Raw genomic sequence first — 16876 nt, forward strand, 5'->3', positions numbered from 1 at the left:
TGTATCTTTTATTTTAGACTTTACATTGTTCTTTATTTTTAGAATTTCTCTTGAATATTGAATTTTCTGGGTCTTCTACAACAATTATTTTCTTGTACAAATTTTCATCTACTTTTTTACAAACAAGACCTGCTGAATTTGGCGTTTAATTTGGCGAAGCAGAATCATAGGAATTGAACCTTCTTTACTTCAACAATGCCATTTTTGAAGTTGTTCAGTACATGAAAGCGATAATATTTTTTCCCTAATTTTATGAAAGTGTTTTAGAAATAACAATAATGCAAGAACCTGGCAACATAACTCACTCACACCAACTGAACATTCAAAGTAGGATTTCTGCGGAACGTTATTTTTAAATAACATTACAGTAGGACGAATTTGTTCTTACAAACAATGTATTAGGTGAACTAAAATCCGTTAAAGCAATTTTTCTTCTTCTCATAGTAGAATATCCTTTTTGTTGTTCACCTAAAGTGCCTTCACGTTTATTTAATGCATACTTTTAATTAGTTATAGAAGGATACAACAAATCGTCACTATTCCAAGGAGCAATTGAAGGTGGGATGCGTGTAGAATTACGAAGTTACGAATACAAAACTTTTTCGAGTTAGGGAAGAATGCAGTTTAAATTTATTATTCTGATACGCAACTCATGTAAAGTGCCACTTGTAGATGAGCCATTGTCAATTAACCATTTTATAAAATCTTTTTTTTATTCGAAGTATCATCCATTATTTTTTATTAAAAAAAGATAGAGATTATATGATATTTTGTTTTAACGGTTTGATTCATTTATTCCCTATAGAGATGGCACCGAAATCTCATACGCCAAACTCTATGAATGTCCCTTATACACACCGTACAATGATGGATGCTGTTATACAATAATTGTGTTCCACAGGGTTAAGGACCTCTTTTATTTTTAATCTATATAAACGACCTTAACAAGGCATCAGAACTAAGTAGTATTATATTTGCCGATGATACAAGTTTATTCTTATCAAATGTTAACATTGATAAACTATTTTCCGATGTAAACAAAGAACTTAAACAATACCAGAAATCTTACCTAAATTTTTTATAGATAAAGTTGACAAAGTTTTTAGGAATTTACTTTGATAAAAATGTTCCACGAAAATCACATATTAATTACATCAAGCAAATATTGCTTGGGGAAGTACTAGCAAAAGTGAATCGCGACTTTTTTTATTATCGGCAGATGTACGCCATACGCTTGATATATTTTCAAAATTGTTATGTGCAAACAAAAATATTTAAAGAAGTGAAAGTTATATAAACTAAGCGCTTATAAAGTTCTATGTTTTAAGTTTTAATGTTAGAATGATTCAGTATTACTAACTTTCAAAAAAAAAATTTCCCAATAAAAACAAACAATAAAATAAACGTAATAATAACTTTTTAAATGAACCATTTTAACGAACAAAATTTTGTCAATTTTGTATTGCTCACCGTGAACCTTATTTGAAGAAAAGAATAGTTTTGCTAAATTTTGCGGCCGTGGAGTAGTGGTTAGGGCGCTTACTTTAGAAGCAAGTTCGAAGTGAGCTCTGGGCATACTTCGCGACATCGTTAAGGAAGGAAGCAGGAACTTCCTAGTTAAAGGCTCTTCCGCGGTGCTCTGTGATAAGATCGTTAGGTCTTCTTGGGACACCTAAAACAAAATTTAAAAAAGGTTTTATATTTATTTATATTCATTGATAAATTTTTAATTTCATAGTAAAATATTCTAGCGTTCAAAAATTATGACCATATAAAGTTTAAACCCCCTCGATTTGAGGGGTTTCAAATTTTATATGGTCATAATTTTTGAACGCCGAGAGATTATACTATAAAACATAAAATTAATCGATGAATATTAGCCTAGTTGGGAAAAACACAAAAAATTTTTTTATCAACTTGTTGCCCCTCACGTTTAGGACGAAGAGGGGAAAAATTTTGGGGCTTTTTTGTTCCCAGACTCCAATCATCGCAGATTTTTGCCAAGCATTTTTATTTAACACAAGTATAAATATATAATGGTTATAGTTTACTCTATGTTTTGAAGTCAGCTAAATCAAAGACCAAAAAATCCTGGATCCGCCCCTGCAATGGCGAATGTTTTTAGAAAAGTTTGCTAATAAATATATTGAATGTATCTAAAAAATCAAACGTTGAAAATAAATATTTAGTCTGTAATAAGGTACGGATTTATATCCTTGAGGGCCCGAGGCAGCAAAAATTTTGAGGGCCTAAAAGGCCATGTATATATATATATATATATATATATATATATATATATATATATATATATATATATATATATATATATAAAATTCTTGGTTTTTTGGTTTATTTCGAATTGTTTTAAGCTTGAAAAAATCTTTCAAGAATATAATATTTAAAATTATATATTACTAGATAATTTATATATCAGTTTGCATAAAAGAGCGATGACCATGGGCGGATCCATGGGGGAAGGGGGTGGTAATGGGGGCGATTGCCTCCCCCCCCCTTCCTATATACATGATTTGAAAAAACTTATTTTGTATTTATTTAGTATTTGTAAAAAAAATTGTTAAAAAAGCATACTTGATTTGTTGATTATTTTAACAACTTATATTAGAAATTCTAATTTACGATTTCCCGACTTCATAGAACGGTCAATCGCGTTTTCAACATTTACTAGAATTTCTCTGTGCACATTAAGTATACCCAATCCGACTAGTTTGTTTTTTGTCGTTTGTGTTCTCAGCCAATTTTTAATTCTTTGCATGGTTGAGAAGCTACGTTCAGCACTGGCGACACTTACGGGACATGACTTACAATATTACATTAATTTAACAGGTTTGTATTAGGTAAATTATTCTTTCAAAATTATAAAAAACAATAAGATTAAGTTAGATAATTGTAGACATAATTAGTTAAAAGAATTTTAGGGAACACGACATAAAAATGCTGAAAAAAATAAAATAAAAAAATTGTCTGTTGTGAAACCAAAGACGTTAATAATTGCTTCTACATTTTGGCTATCCCTAACGTTCAGTTTATTATGTCACTTTGAATATATTTGAAGCAAGCATTACTAATATCAAATTAATAATAAAATATTAAATTGGGTCATATTTAAAAAACTAAATAAAAAGTAAAATAATAAAAAGACAATGTTTTGCATTGTTTTATTTGCAAAAAAACTATGGTAAATAATTAAATAAAAAAAATTAAAAATTTGAAATTCCGATAGATTCCTTTTCGTTTTTAAACTTTCAACACGTTGAAATTTGCGCGACACCACTTAAATAGTAAACTTTAAATAGTACGTAAACTTTAAATATTAGAGTAAAGTGACCAAATTCCAGCCACATTTTAAATTTAATATTTCTGTCTTGGTTTCTGCTTTATGTTTATAAATTCGACTTTTTTGAGACTGGTATGAACTCAGCCAATAAAAAAAACAAACATTTTTTTTAGTTGGTAGGTGTTTATAATAGATGAAACATCATAACAAATATTTATCTCAAAAAAGTACTACTTTAGATTTAAAATATCATGTAAGCATCCAGTTTGAAGCTTATAAACATTACCAGTTTTTACATCCATTTAAAACAAACATGACATTTATTTAAAACAACCATGACATTCATTTAAAACATCGTGCCAATCAATTAAAACAATCGTGTTTTTCAATTAAACACTCCAATTTAAAGTTCACTCCAATTTAAAGTGGCTGCAATGTTATTTACAAAATCGTAAACAAGGAGTACCATATGACTTAACATGTTCCCCATTTGAATCAATAAATTGCGGAGTTCCCCAAGGATCAATACTTGGACCCCTGCTGTTTTTAATTTATATTAATGATATTTATTTGTCTTCAAAAATACTTAATTATATTATTTTTGCTGATGACACAAATGTTTTCTTTTCTGACTCAAATTTAAAAAATATTTTTTATATTGTAAACACAGAATTAATATATCTTAATGAGTGGTTTGAAGCAAATAAACTTTCATTAAATATTGAAAAAACGAAATATATTTTGTTTGCTAAGTCATCTAAATCCGAGAACCTTACCCTAAAATTACCTGAACTAACAATTAACAATATTAAAATAAAAAGAGTTTTTTCAATGAAAATACTAGGAATAAATTTCGATGAGAATTTAAATTGGAAAAGCCAAATAAAGCTAGTCGAGAACAAAGTTTCAAAGACCCTGGGGATTATGTACAAGACAAAACATCTTTTAAATAATTTATGTTTAAAAAATTTATACTTTTCATTTATACATAGTCATATTAACTATTGTAATATTGCCTGGGCAAACAATCATTTATCTTTCCTAAAAATTATTTATACAAAACAACTTAGTTTCCTCGCGCAGCGGCCTTGTTCGGCAAGGTTCGTGTTTCGGAGTTAAAGAGTTGAGAGAGGGTTGCACCACAAATAACAACTAAAAAAAAAAAAAAAATAAGTAGCCTCCTCGACTGGAGTGGCCCCCTCGGGCCTTGGGGAGGTGAATAATCTAAAAAAAAAAAAAAAATAACTTATTATTTATGTTTAAACTTCAAAATGAAATGATTCCAAAATATTTTTTTTAAAGTTTCACTCGAATTAATCATAAATATGAAACAAGACATTCAATGAGTAATTACTACATCCCGCTAACATCACTAAAAAAATCTGACTTCTCGACTACATGCCGAGGACCACGCTTGTAGAATTCGGTTCTTGACGAAAATATGAAAAAAATAAAATCTATTGCTACATTAAAAAGAACTATAAAAAAACACTTACTAAATTTCAACATTACGTACATTCTCTCATTTTTTTAAAAAAAAATCGAAATAATTTTGTATTTTTAGTTTTTTATGTACTTTATTTAATTTTAATATTGTATTGAATATGTATATGCATATGAAGCGAATTAAATTTTTTTTGTTTTTGTTTATTGTCTTTAATATGTATACGAATATGTACAGATTTGTAATTTTTTATTTGTTATTTTATATTTTAACTTTATCTTAAATTTCTTCTTTTTTTAACTTTAAGTTCTTTTTTTAACTTTAAGTTCTTTAAGTTAACCTTCAAAAATTTCTAACCAAATTTTTTTTTTTTTTTTTTTTTAACTTATTAATTTCACTCTTTTATGTAATATTGGAAGTTGTAAAATTTAATTGTATTTTTTTTTGTATTTCACAAAGGGGCTTGATGATAAGTCATTTTGACTTCTACTTGCCCCAGTCAGCTTGTAATTATATATATTTGTTTAAATTTATAGATAACATTGTAAAATGTGTAAAATGACGAAATAAATAGAAATTCTAATTAAAACATTTAACGCATGCGCAATCTCAACATTCCATATAATTAAAAAAAAGGTTTTATTTTAATATATATACTTTTTTATTCAATTTTTGAAAATTATTAAAATTTTTTTTTTATTTAAAATAAAATGTTTGTTTTCCAATTTTTCTGACCTAAGGCACGCTTTTTTGAAGCGTGTCTTAGGTCAGATGACATACCTCGACAGTAATTAAAGTAAACGTAACTCATACTTGTAAGATATTTCTATTATTAGATTTTGTTCTTTTAATTTAGTACTTTATGTTACATGTATGTCCTAAAAGTTATCAATCTTAAATATATGCATTTATTTAGTTAAATATTTATATAATATTTTTAAAATATGAGGATGATGACTTAAAAATAAACAAAAGTCTAAATAATTGAAAGATATCATATTGTTTCATGTAGATTATTGCTTATAAATGAAATCATATTAAAAAATAATCTTTAATTGAAAATTTTAATAATTTATAACAAAAATTTTTCATTTTAGAATGGCTGATAATAAAAAAAAATTTGTAATAACAAACAGTCTCATCCAACTCGAGGTAAATATGTAAAATATAAAGAGGAAGTGTTACTTGGAGCTATAAATAGTGTTTTGGTGCAAAAGCAGGAAGAAAAAGTTTAATGCCACTTGATCATGAAAAAAGTTGATTTTTCAGACAACAGAGCTAGGGTGGGCATTGATTTTGGAAAAGAACAATTCATGGTATATGCTGGCAAGCTAGCCAAAAAATATGGATATTCTTTTAAGAATGACAAACCATCTAATAAATGGTGGCGACTACTTATAAATCGACATAACAAAAAAGTAACTCTTCGACAAACAGAATCAACAGCATTAGTTCGTCATCAATGCATGAATCTGATAAAGATGGAAAATTATTTTACCGCACTTTAAAGAAGTCATTAAAGACTGTCAGCCTGAAGTAATATGGAACATGGATGAGACAGGGCTGCAGCTAGACTTTAAGGCGCACAAAATTGTTGCTGCAAAAAGGTACTAAATATTTACATATGAGAACAAGTGGAAATCGAAAAATGATTACTTTAATTGTTTGTGTGAATGCAACAGGAAGAGCCTTACCACCTCATGTGATTCCAAAAGGGAAGATAGTAAAATCTCTTTAAAGTTTTCAAGTTCTAGATGCCCCTGAAGGAACCAACTGGAGTTCAAGTGAATCTGGATGGACTAAACAATGGTATTAGCTTACATTTAAAAAAAAAAATTGGACCAATCTAAATTTTGAATTTGGCTTTAAATCATGTGGAATCTTTTTATACAATCCTTTGATTATTCCGGCTGAAGCTTACTTGCCAAACCTTGTGTATTCGGAAGACAGGTTTGTGACTATTCTCTTTGATTAAGTTAAAACAATTTTTCTTTTTTTTTTTATAATTTACCTCCTCATGACAAAGAAGGCTACTACAGATGAGGAGGCTACTTGTGGTTATAACCCTCTCCTAACTCTATAACTCCAAAATACGAACCTTGACGAACAAGGTCGCTGCGCGGAGAAACAAGTTGAGCGCGGTATTACCAGGGACGTGGGAAATTGATAATACAGCAACAGTTGAGCAGATTAATCAAACAACAAACAGCACAAGAGTACATAGTGAGTTGGAACAACATCTAATTACCAATCCAAGATTTGCTATAGCAAATGATCATGAATATTTAGCTGAACCAATAACCGTAGTAGAAATTCCAGAACATAGCAGTGATGTTTTAGTGGAGCTAAGTATGAAAACTATAGAACTAAAAGCTGCAAGTAATAAAGTTACATTTACTAATAAGTTTCAAGACAGCTTTTGTATAGATGCGGGTAGAACTTGGTCACTTTACCCTACGTGTACTATTTAAAAGTGATTCAATTAAGTTGTGCCGCGCAAATTTTAAACCGGACAACTGAGATACCAATAAATGACATCATTTCATAGTTCACTGTTTAAAGTAGTTTGTTTAGAAATTAAAAATTTGTTTAAAATTAAAAATTAAAGAGTATGAAAGTAAAAGAGTTCAAACAAATGATTGGTGGGGTTGATGAAAAATCGCCCCCCTTACTTGATGGTCTGGATCCGCCCCTGGCGACGAAGGTTTGTTTTTATAACGTTTGTATTCGCATTATTTGAAGCTGTTTAAATGTTATTTATGTATTTCTTAGTTTCAAACTAGATCAAAAAGATATTTATTATAATTGATGTACAGTTACATATAAGTGTTTGTTATGATTTATTCAGTGATATCGTCACGTTGGTTTGGCAAGGTTCCAACTGACATTTTTTCCAAAACTGAGATTATGACTTTATTGGACTATTTGTATCATGACAAACAATATATACTGAAATTTACTGAGATCTAGCGTAAAATAAGCAAACTACCAATGTAATAAATGTGCAAAAGTTCTATATGCAGGTTTAGTAAACTAAAATTTTGTTTGACAAGGTTCCAACTAACAGTTTAGGATAAACCCTAACTGCAGACTATTCCAAATTTCATTTAAATATATTATGATGGAGAATTTCATGCTTACCAAAAATCATATAAAAACATTGGTCTCAGTATCAACATATTTAGCGTTCTAGTTTGACGTTGATGTAAAAAATAATATATCGCAAAAACGCTAATATTCGCTATTTTTTATAAATCTTTTTTATAACGTTACATTTTTTATAATGCACTATTACTTTTTTATAACGCACAACAAAAAGGCCTGGTTTCTATCAGCGTTTAAATAACTAAAAAAACAAAAATAAATGGCCTATATAAGTTAAAACTCTTTTTTTAAATTTATTACTGACAATTCAGTCTTCTCACTTACCGGTAGTCGACATAAGTACATTTTGCCTCGCATATCCTTAACTGTCAGTCAATGTAAGGATGTTTAAGTGTGTAAATAGGTCTTTATAGGTTGCATGTTAGACATTATTGCCCCCTTCGAAACGTTTTTTTTTTTTGAATTTCCAATTTAGCTTATAAACGTCATTCCTTTTAAAAAAAAAGACTTTTCAATCCTCCCCTCTAGCCCTCAACGATCAGTCATGCATATTTATTACCCATCTCTTATCTCTAAGGGTCAATTAATGAATGTATAATTTTGAATATAGTTGATGAACAAAATAATATAATTTTAATTTACTACATCGTTTACATTAGTAATATTAAAAAAGTTGAACAACTTGTAATAAAATGTTTATCAGCAATGTTAAAGAGCAGGCTGTGCTATAAATAAAAATAATTTTTATAATAATTTAAAAAGACTTTTAAAAGTACTGAAAATTAAGTTAGTAATGTTTGAAATGAAATTATTTTATATGAGAGAAAGCAAAGTATGATTGACTTGGCATATCATACAACAACCAAACCAACGGTGAACAATACCGGCAAGCATTTTTCAATACATTGGATATTGGTGGCAGAGGAAAAGCGACATTTAGCAACTTAGTCATTTGGTCTTGCTACGTCCCTCAAAATAGGAACAGTATGATATTAAATAGTTTGTTGCATTACAAAATACTTACATCCAAGTCATTTATGTTACTAAAAAATACTTACTTCGTAGTCTTTTATGTGTCCAGAAATTAAATTGAAAAGTTCACAAGGATAGGTGATTTTTATAGTCCACTTGGACCCTCAAATAAGTTAATAGAAACATAAGGACCCTCAAACAAGTTAACAGAAACAATCCTTATCATTATTAATATGTTATAAAAATAAATCCACAAGACTTCAAGGATCATTGTTTAACAACAAAGCTATTTAACTACAAGTTAGTTTCTTTTTCCAAAATTACTGTGCTAATATTATAAACATGATTGATATTTAAGGACTGTTGTTTAACAACAAAGCTATTTAACTTCAAGTTAGTTTCTTTTTTTTAACATTGCCGTGCTAAAATTATATATCTATGATTGAAATTAACCTATGTCTTGTGCTAATGACAAACTTAATGAGAAAACCTAACAGAAAAAATTGCCGGCACTATCCCATCAACTTCAAGAGTTTTGAATGTTAAACCAAATATTTAAATATGCACAATTTAAGTATTTTCTTTTCTCTCCAAGATTAAGATTAACGGGTGACAACTAAAAAACGAGACTGGATTTAAAGACACATATCTCTTTAAATAAATAAGATTTTAAAAATAGGAAAACTGTTTTAGAAGGTATTTTTATTCTAGTTTTTAAATATTTTATGTGTTTTTATTATTTTTTTTTATAGAAAAATGAATAAAAAAAAATAATTCAAAACAAGAAGAGATTAGAAAACGTATGTATGAATTTTATTTAAATTACAAAAATGCTGGTAAAAAGTTCACTTATGACCACTTTTAAGTTGAGAATATACCTAAAAGTACTATCTAAAAGATAATTAAAAGTGCTGAAAGTGAATCTGGGTACCAAAGATTTCAAGGAAGTGGAGTAAAAGCTAAAAAAATGACCAGGACAAACATTGAAAGGCTCAAACTCATGTTTGACCATAAAGACAGAGTTTCTCAACGACAGGCAGCTGATAAATATTAAATCAAGAATAAAAATGACGATTCCAAAATGCTCTGACCAGTAAAAAGCAGTAGCTAGAACTAAGTCCAGTCGATTGTGTCAGAAATTCAAATATCGTAAACCAATCATTGACGATGAGTCTTATTTCACGTTAAATCACTCCAGTATCAATGGAAATGATATATTTTATACTAGTGATGTAAAATCTAATCCATCTACAGTTAAATACCAAACAAAACAAAAGTTTCAAAAGAAATTACTTCTATGGATTGTTTTTCCTGAAAATGGAATTTCTCAACCTTATTTTGTACCAAGTGGACTGGCTGTAAATCAAAAAATCTATTTAAACAAATGTATTAAGAAGAGACTTATTCCATTCATCAATAAGTATCATTCAGATGGTGCATATGTATTCTGGCCAGATTTAGCATCATCTCACTATGCAAAAACAGTAATCATGTACCTAAACAAGGAAAAATTTTTTTATTATATATATTATATATATATATATTCGTCATTATTAATATAAGTTTGTACAACACTTTACCGTGAAATATATGACTGGAGCAGTAGAAGACAATAGTCTTATCATCTTGCCCCATTTTTGTCGTTGACAAAATATAACAAAAATATAAACCAAATACAAATATAACAAAATATTTATATGTAATTTTATATAATTTTTTTACATATAATTTTTTTTTTTTTTTTTTTTTTTACAATGAACATCATTAAATAACCAAGTAAGTAATATAATAGAATTTCAAGAAAAAGTGAAGATTTAAAATAAAAATGGAAAAATTTTAAAAATAAGAAAAAATTTTAAAAATAAGAGATTGTTTCATTAATGTTGAGGTCTTTCCTCCTGAGGATTGTTTCATTAATGTTGAGGAGAACGTGCATTATGTTGAGAAAGCGGATAATCCTGCAAACACGATGCGATGAAAATGAGATAAGTAGCGTCTCCAAGATTAAGATTACTAACCAGCAGTTCTTCACCTATAATATGACAGGATGCGATGAAAAGATTTTAAGCCATAATGTAATGGTTATTAAGTATAATATAACGGTAGAATCTTGTTAGATAAAATGATAATTACCGTTTATTATACTATTTTGTTTCAGCAAAATTTAAAAGTAGTTAACTACTTCAATCACAAAATTTTAAAGTAGTTAAAATGTTTCTTCCGTTAGAACACAAAAATACACATTCAACAGAAACAATATTAAAATACTAAAAATACAATTGAATAAAAATACATAATCTACAGAAATAATAATAAAAATAATAATAACAATAAGGAAAACAATAATAATAATGGATATAGTATTATTAACAAAAGATTCAATAATATAGTTGCAACAAAAACAATAAATATATTTTAAAAAGTATATAAAAAAAACCATATTAATCATAAAAAATTCAACTACTTTTTTTGTAAACTTGTTTAAAAGTATCTGAGAATACAATTTTTTTGTTTGTTTTAAAACATAGTTCTCCTTACTTATAAACTAATCTATCTATGCCATTGGTATAGAAAATATAATTTATAAGTACAGAAAACTATATTTTTTAACATAAAAAAAGTTGTATAAATAATATTTGCAGTGGCACCACCATGTCAAAACCATACAGAATATTAAAACATTGTGCTTTATAAATTGTGTATTACTAACGGTGTATTATTAACCACAGTTAGAACCTTGTCACAGTGAAGATACGACTTTTTCATATAGACAAGGTTCTAACTGCATTTTGGAGGTATTTATTTTTCAATGAAAAGTGAAACATTTTTTAGTTACAAATAGTGATACCAAAGGCAAATATTTATGTTATCATGGGTGAAAAACATTATCAATTGATACTAATAATTTTTTATAGTAGGAGCATAACAATTTTTGACATCGATTTACTCAAAACTATTCATGGATTAGTTAGAACCTTGTCAAACCAACGCCAAGATATGTCTAAAAAGCGGATATTGTATGGTGTTGAAGGGAAGCGTCTTAAACGAGTAAAGCAAAGCTCAGAAGTAGAAGATAAAAATAAAAACTAATTTATTAGATACTACTTTAATTGGATTTGAATGTACTTTTACTAGTGCATATCTTGCTAATCTTGATACTGCTGCTAAAATTCTTCTTCTGCTGGCTCTGCATCTGCTGTTTCTTGAAAACCTTGAGTTTGCTAAAATGTTTTATAAAGATCTCATACTATATAAACTTGTTTTTCAAAATAAGATCTTGTTTGCCGTTTTTTTTTTCTTTTTTTTTATACTTTTCGCACCACGTGCGCATTTGTAAATATCATATTTGAAAGATATTTTACTTCATATCATAAATAACATTATTAAATAATAAATTACCGCAAATACCTTACGTGAAATTATAAGAAATTACGTGAAAAAAGAGGAATTCGTGCTACCAATCTGTGTAACTTAGATTGTTGAGTAACTTAACTAGCGTATATGTAAAACTGTGTTATTTGTTTCCTGCTTAGATTATAAATTTTCGATTTTTTTGACTCTACTCTTTGCCAATGTTTTTGTTATTGTGACTTTAATGCTCATCACACTGAAAGGGTTGGCTCTAACGCCACTGACACTAAATTCTATAACTTCTGCATTTCTCAATCTCTTTCTCAGATCTTTCAACGCGTACTTCTACTTCGGACGCATGCAATAAAAATTGAGACTAGCTTTAATTAGCAATAATTAATAAGTTTGATAAATTAGTTTTTAGAATCAAATTAAAGCTCTTGCAACCTTTTATTAATAAATATTAAAGCACCGAGTACATCTTTTCGATTTGGCAACATTCACAATGCTAATTCGATAACAAATTGACTGAAAACACAGAAGATACTATTTGTTCAAAAAAAAGGCCACTCAAGCAAACTTGCCAGAAGCTCGTGCTATAGAGGATTTTTTGAACAATGACGAAGTGAGATGTGTACAAAGATAAATCATCTATAAATGATATATCAAGCCTTGAGTATCGGGTTCGTTATGGTGGCAGTAGACTTGACCTAAATGCTGTACAAAAACTGGTACAAGGTATTAATAACAGACTATGGTGTCTTGTGAATTTTTTTATTTTATTTTCTTATTCTGCATATTTTATCATATTTATTTAAATTTTTATTGAAGTTTAAAGCCAGTCTCAAATTTTATGGTACAGGTGTTAACATAAAAACTGGTCTTAACTATAATAAGATAAACAGTGAAAAAGTAATTGTAAAAGATTTCAGATTTATTTATATAAAAAACAACTTGTCATAATAAAGGTGTTTATAGCTTTTGATGTAAAAGTTTCCAATTAGGTTATTATGTTAAATAACAGTAAATATTTTACACGTTTAAACATGTATTCAAAATAAAGAAAAAATAATAAATTACAAGCAACATTGTTATATTTATAGAAAGAATAATATAAAAAATATTCATAATTATTTCAAAGTAAATTATTTCGATTTGTGTAACTAATAAATTATCTAACGGCTAATTCATCAATACTAAAATTTTCTACGGACGAAATTCCATGAATTGTGTAAATGATCTTGAAGCGCAAGCGAACTTCTTCCTAAGATACAAATTATAAAAATGTATTATATAATCATAAAAAAAAACTCGAGAACTTACAAAATAGTAGCATACTTTAGTCGGATTTGCAATAAGCATAATTTGGGTAATAGTAGGCGGAGGTAATATCGGGTTAAATGCTGGCAGCTCGGTTGAAGTAGCTGGTTGAAGTTTAACTCTCATTACCTAGAAAAACAACAAAAAATAATTTACATAAAATATTACGAAAAATCTTCAACGTAAATAATTTTTTAAATTTGAGTTTAGAAATGTCATAGGTATCCATCCAGTTACCTAGGGTTTTATATGAGATTTTATGTTAAGTACAACAGTCATCTAGAGTTTTACATTAGGCACCTAGCCATCAAAGATTTTATAGTAAGGATTTTCATTTAGTTGATTTTTCTTTGGTATTTGAGGATAAGAAAAATGAAAAAGCGACGCACAGTGACTCAAAACAACAAAAAAATGGTAATAAACCCCTCACAACTTTTTTCTAAATTAAGTGCTCCTTTTTTAAATAATATTAAATTTCAATAATTTTTTATTTCAAAAGTATAAATAATTTTTTAATAAAACTTATATTTTGTATTTTATAGTAAAAAGAAGTGAAAAAATTTGTTATCATTTTCAAAAAAATCTGAAAAATGTGAGATTTTTATTTAGCTAAAAAAGAGTAGTTTTAATTTAAATAAAAGTTTATATTTATTTTGAAGATAATCTTTTGGCACTATATATTTCAAATTTACTAAAAAGAAAAAAAAAGTCTGATTTTTTTGTTTAAGTTTAAAGACTTTTTGAAAAAAAAATCAGCAAGCAATTGTATTTTTTTGGTTTATATATCAGTTAAAAAAATGTTCCACCGAGTTCCAAAAATATATTTTTTTTTTCTAGTTAATTAACATTTCTATTTTTAAAATATAAAGGGATTACTGCGGTCTCCTGCGGTATTGGAAGTTATAAAAGAAATACACATGTTGTTAAACACTTAAAAACCTTGTTTTCCGCCATTTTTGAAAGTATTTTGTTATAATCAAACAAATGAAAATGGCGGGAAACTTAAATTTTAATTTTTTACTTGTATTACTTGCTCTAATATAGTTTTTAAATCATAAATATTAAATATAGTTTTAAAAAACGTGCTTTTGTCATTATATACTATTTAAAAGTTTGTTAAAATATTTATTGACAATTTTAAAGAACGATTTATTATTCGATAAGTACAACATGTTTCAAAAAAGCTTAACTGAACAACATTATTATTTCCTGTAATATAAGGTTAACTTAGTAATATAGTGTTTTTACAGGATGTAACAATGTGACAATTGTAACAAAATAATATTTTAAACAGTGTAAAGTAAAAGAACATATAATGTAATTTAAAATGTTTCTGATATATTAGTTTTATTATATTGATGGTTCTTAAAAACAATAGCAATGAAAAGATTAGATCTTATCCCAAATATACGTGAATTAGGAGTGGATAAATTAAGATTATGGAAGGATTTACTTAATGAAATAAAAAATACTGAAGAAATTCGCAAAGAAAACTTAAATAAAGTAAAGGTTACTTTAGTTATATTTATTTCAAAGGTGAAGAAAAAACTAAAACAATGTGGACAAAATTATGATACATTTATACAAAAAGAAAATCGTTGGCTTCAAAAAAATTTTATGAACATTAAAAACAGCCGTTTTGGCTCCGGAAGGCCCCATAAACAAGGGAGTGTTCTTGGAGAGCGAAGCAAAAGAAAAAAAAAAAAAAGAACTAGCCACTGAACATCATGAAGCTCTATTTTTAGCTTCTGCAAAAAGAGCAAATGCTGCTGGAGAAAAAAAAAAGCCTCCATTATAAAAAACAACATTTCTAATGTTTTAGAAAGAGTTGATGAAACTTTGGATAAAACCTTTCCCATTAATATGAGTGTAGAGAAAGCTCTTGCGTTAAAAATGAACACTGATCTCAACGATAAACAATATTAAATGATCAAAAACTCAGCTCTTGTACACAATGTGCATATTTATCCTACCTTGCGCGATATTTTCGAGGAAAAATTGAAATGCTATCCTGAGAATATACACTTTTCTGAAATTTCTGCAAAGTGTACTCTTCAAAGCATGTTAGATCACACTGTGAGTAGAATAACTGAAATTATTGATATGCCTAATTGTGGTCAAGGTAACGAAATATTTGGAGTTTTATATGGAAAGATTGGTTTTGATGGAGCATCAAGCCAAAGTATTTATAAACAGAAATACGAGACAAGCAACACAAGTATAGAATTTAAAAGTGAAGAAAATCTTTTTAGTACAGCTTTTGTACCTCTATTGCTTAAAGTAGAAGATGTCGAAATTTGGAAAAATGGAAATCCTTCAAGTTGTCACTTTTGTAGACCTCTTCATCTGCAATATAAAAAAGAGAGTCCAATTTTATCAAGAGAAGAAGAATCAGATCTAAAAAATCAAATAAATACCTTAAAGACGTTTCGCTAAGTTTTTGATATTGCAGGAAGAAAGGTGACCATTAATATCAGCTATAGAGTTGATCTTACAATGTTTGATAATAAAGTAGTTAATGCACTTACAGAGACAAAATCCACTCAATCCTGCAATGTGTGCGATGCTGAACCCAACGAAATGAACAATATTAATTTGTTAAAAGCAAAAACTGAGAATGCGTCAGCCTTTTCTCCATTTGAGTTATAAAATTGAAATTAAAAAATATAAGCCAAAAACAACTGAGGAAAAATTATCCGTAGACTTAAAAAAAAAGAGATTCAGATACTCTTCAGAGAACGGTTAAGCCTATATGTTGACATGCCTAAAACTAGGTCTGGAAATACCAATGACGGCAATACTGCCAGAAGAGCATTTGAAAATAGTGAAGTTTTTTCTGAATTTACTAAAGTTGATTGTGATATAATTAAAAGATTGCATAATATTCTCATAACTATATCTTGTGGATATCCTATTAATATCAATGAATTAGATTTATACTGCACTGAAACAGTTAAACGTATAGTGAGTTTGTACAACTGGTATGTTATGCCTCCTACTGTACATAAACTGCTACTGCATAGTTCTTCTATATCACATAAATTACCTTTGCCAATTGGGGTATATTCGGAAGATGCATTGGAGAGTTTAAATAAACAGATAAGAAATTCTAGGCTTAAGCACACAGCAAAAATATCAAGGTTAAACACAATGATGAATCAGATGCACTACCTTCTAGTAAGATCAGATCCAAAAGTATCAAGCATATCTTTTAGAAAACATAAGAGCTATCGAGGAAAACCGTTACCAGACAAAGTTATTAAATTAATTGTAATGTAAATAATAAAATAAACGTAACAAAATATAGTTTTATTATATTATATTTTCTCTATGTATCAACATCCTTTAAAAACCTTTTTTTTTTAATATCAAGTAGAGTAATATATCAA

At 27.9% G+C, this 16876-nt stretch overlaps 1 protein-coding gene across 1 annotated transcript in view; it reads right to left on the minus strand.

The window, feature by feature from the left end:
* Positions 1-13127: 13127 nt before the first annotated feature.
* LOC100215532 (ADP-ribosylation factor-binding protein GGA1) overlaps positions 13128-16876 on the minus strand; it is a 61201-nt gene continuing 57452 nt past the window's right edge. Inside the window, exons 16-17 of the mRNA XM_065803582.1 lie at positions 13506-13616; positions 13128-13431 (exon numbers count right to left, since the gene is read on the minus strand). Of these exons, the coding sequence (XP_065659654.1) occupies positions 13339-13431; positions 13506-13616 (204 nt within the window). The 3' untranslated portion in view covers positions 13128-13338. The remainder of the gene's footprint in view (positions 13432-13505; positions 13617-16876) is intronic.

Source organism: Hydra vulgaris, chromosome 08 (assembly GCF_038396675.1).
Source record: "Hydra vulgaris chromosome 08, alternate assembly HydraT2T_AEP".
Lineage (NCBI taxonomy): Eukaryota > Metazoa > Cnidaria > Hydrozoa > Anthoathecata > Hydridae > Hydra > Hydra vulgaris.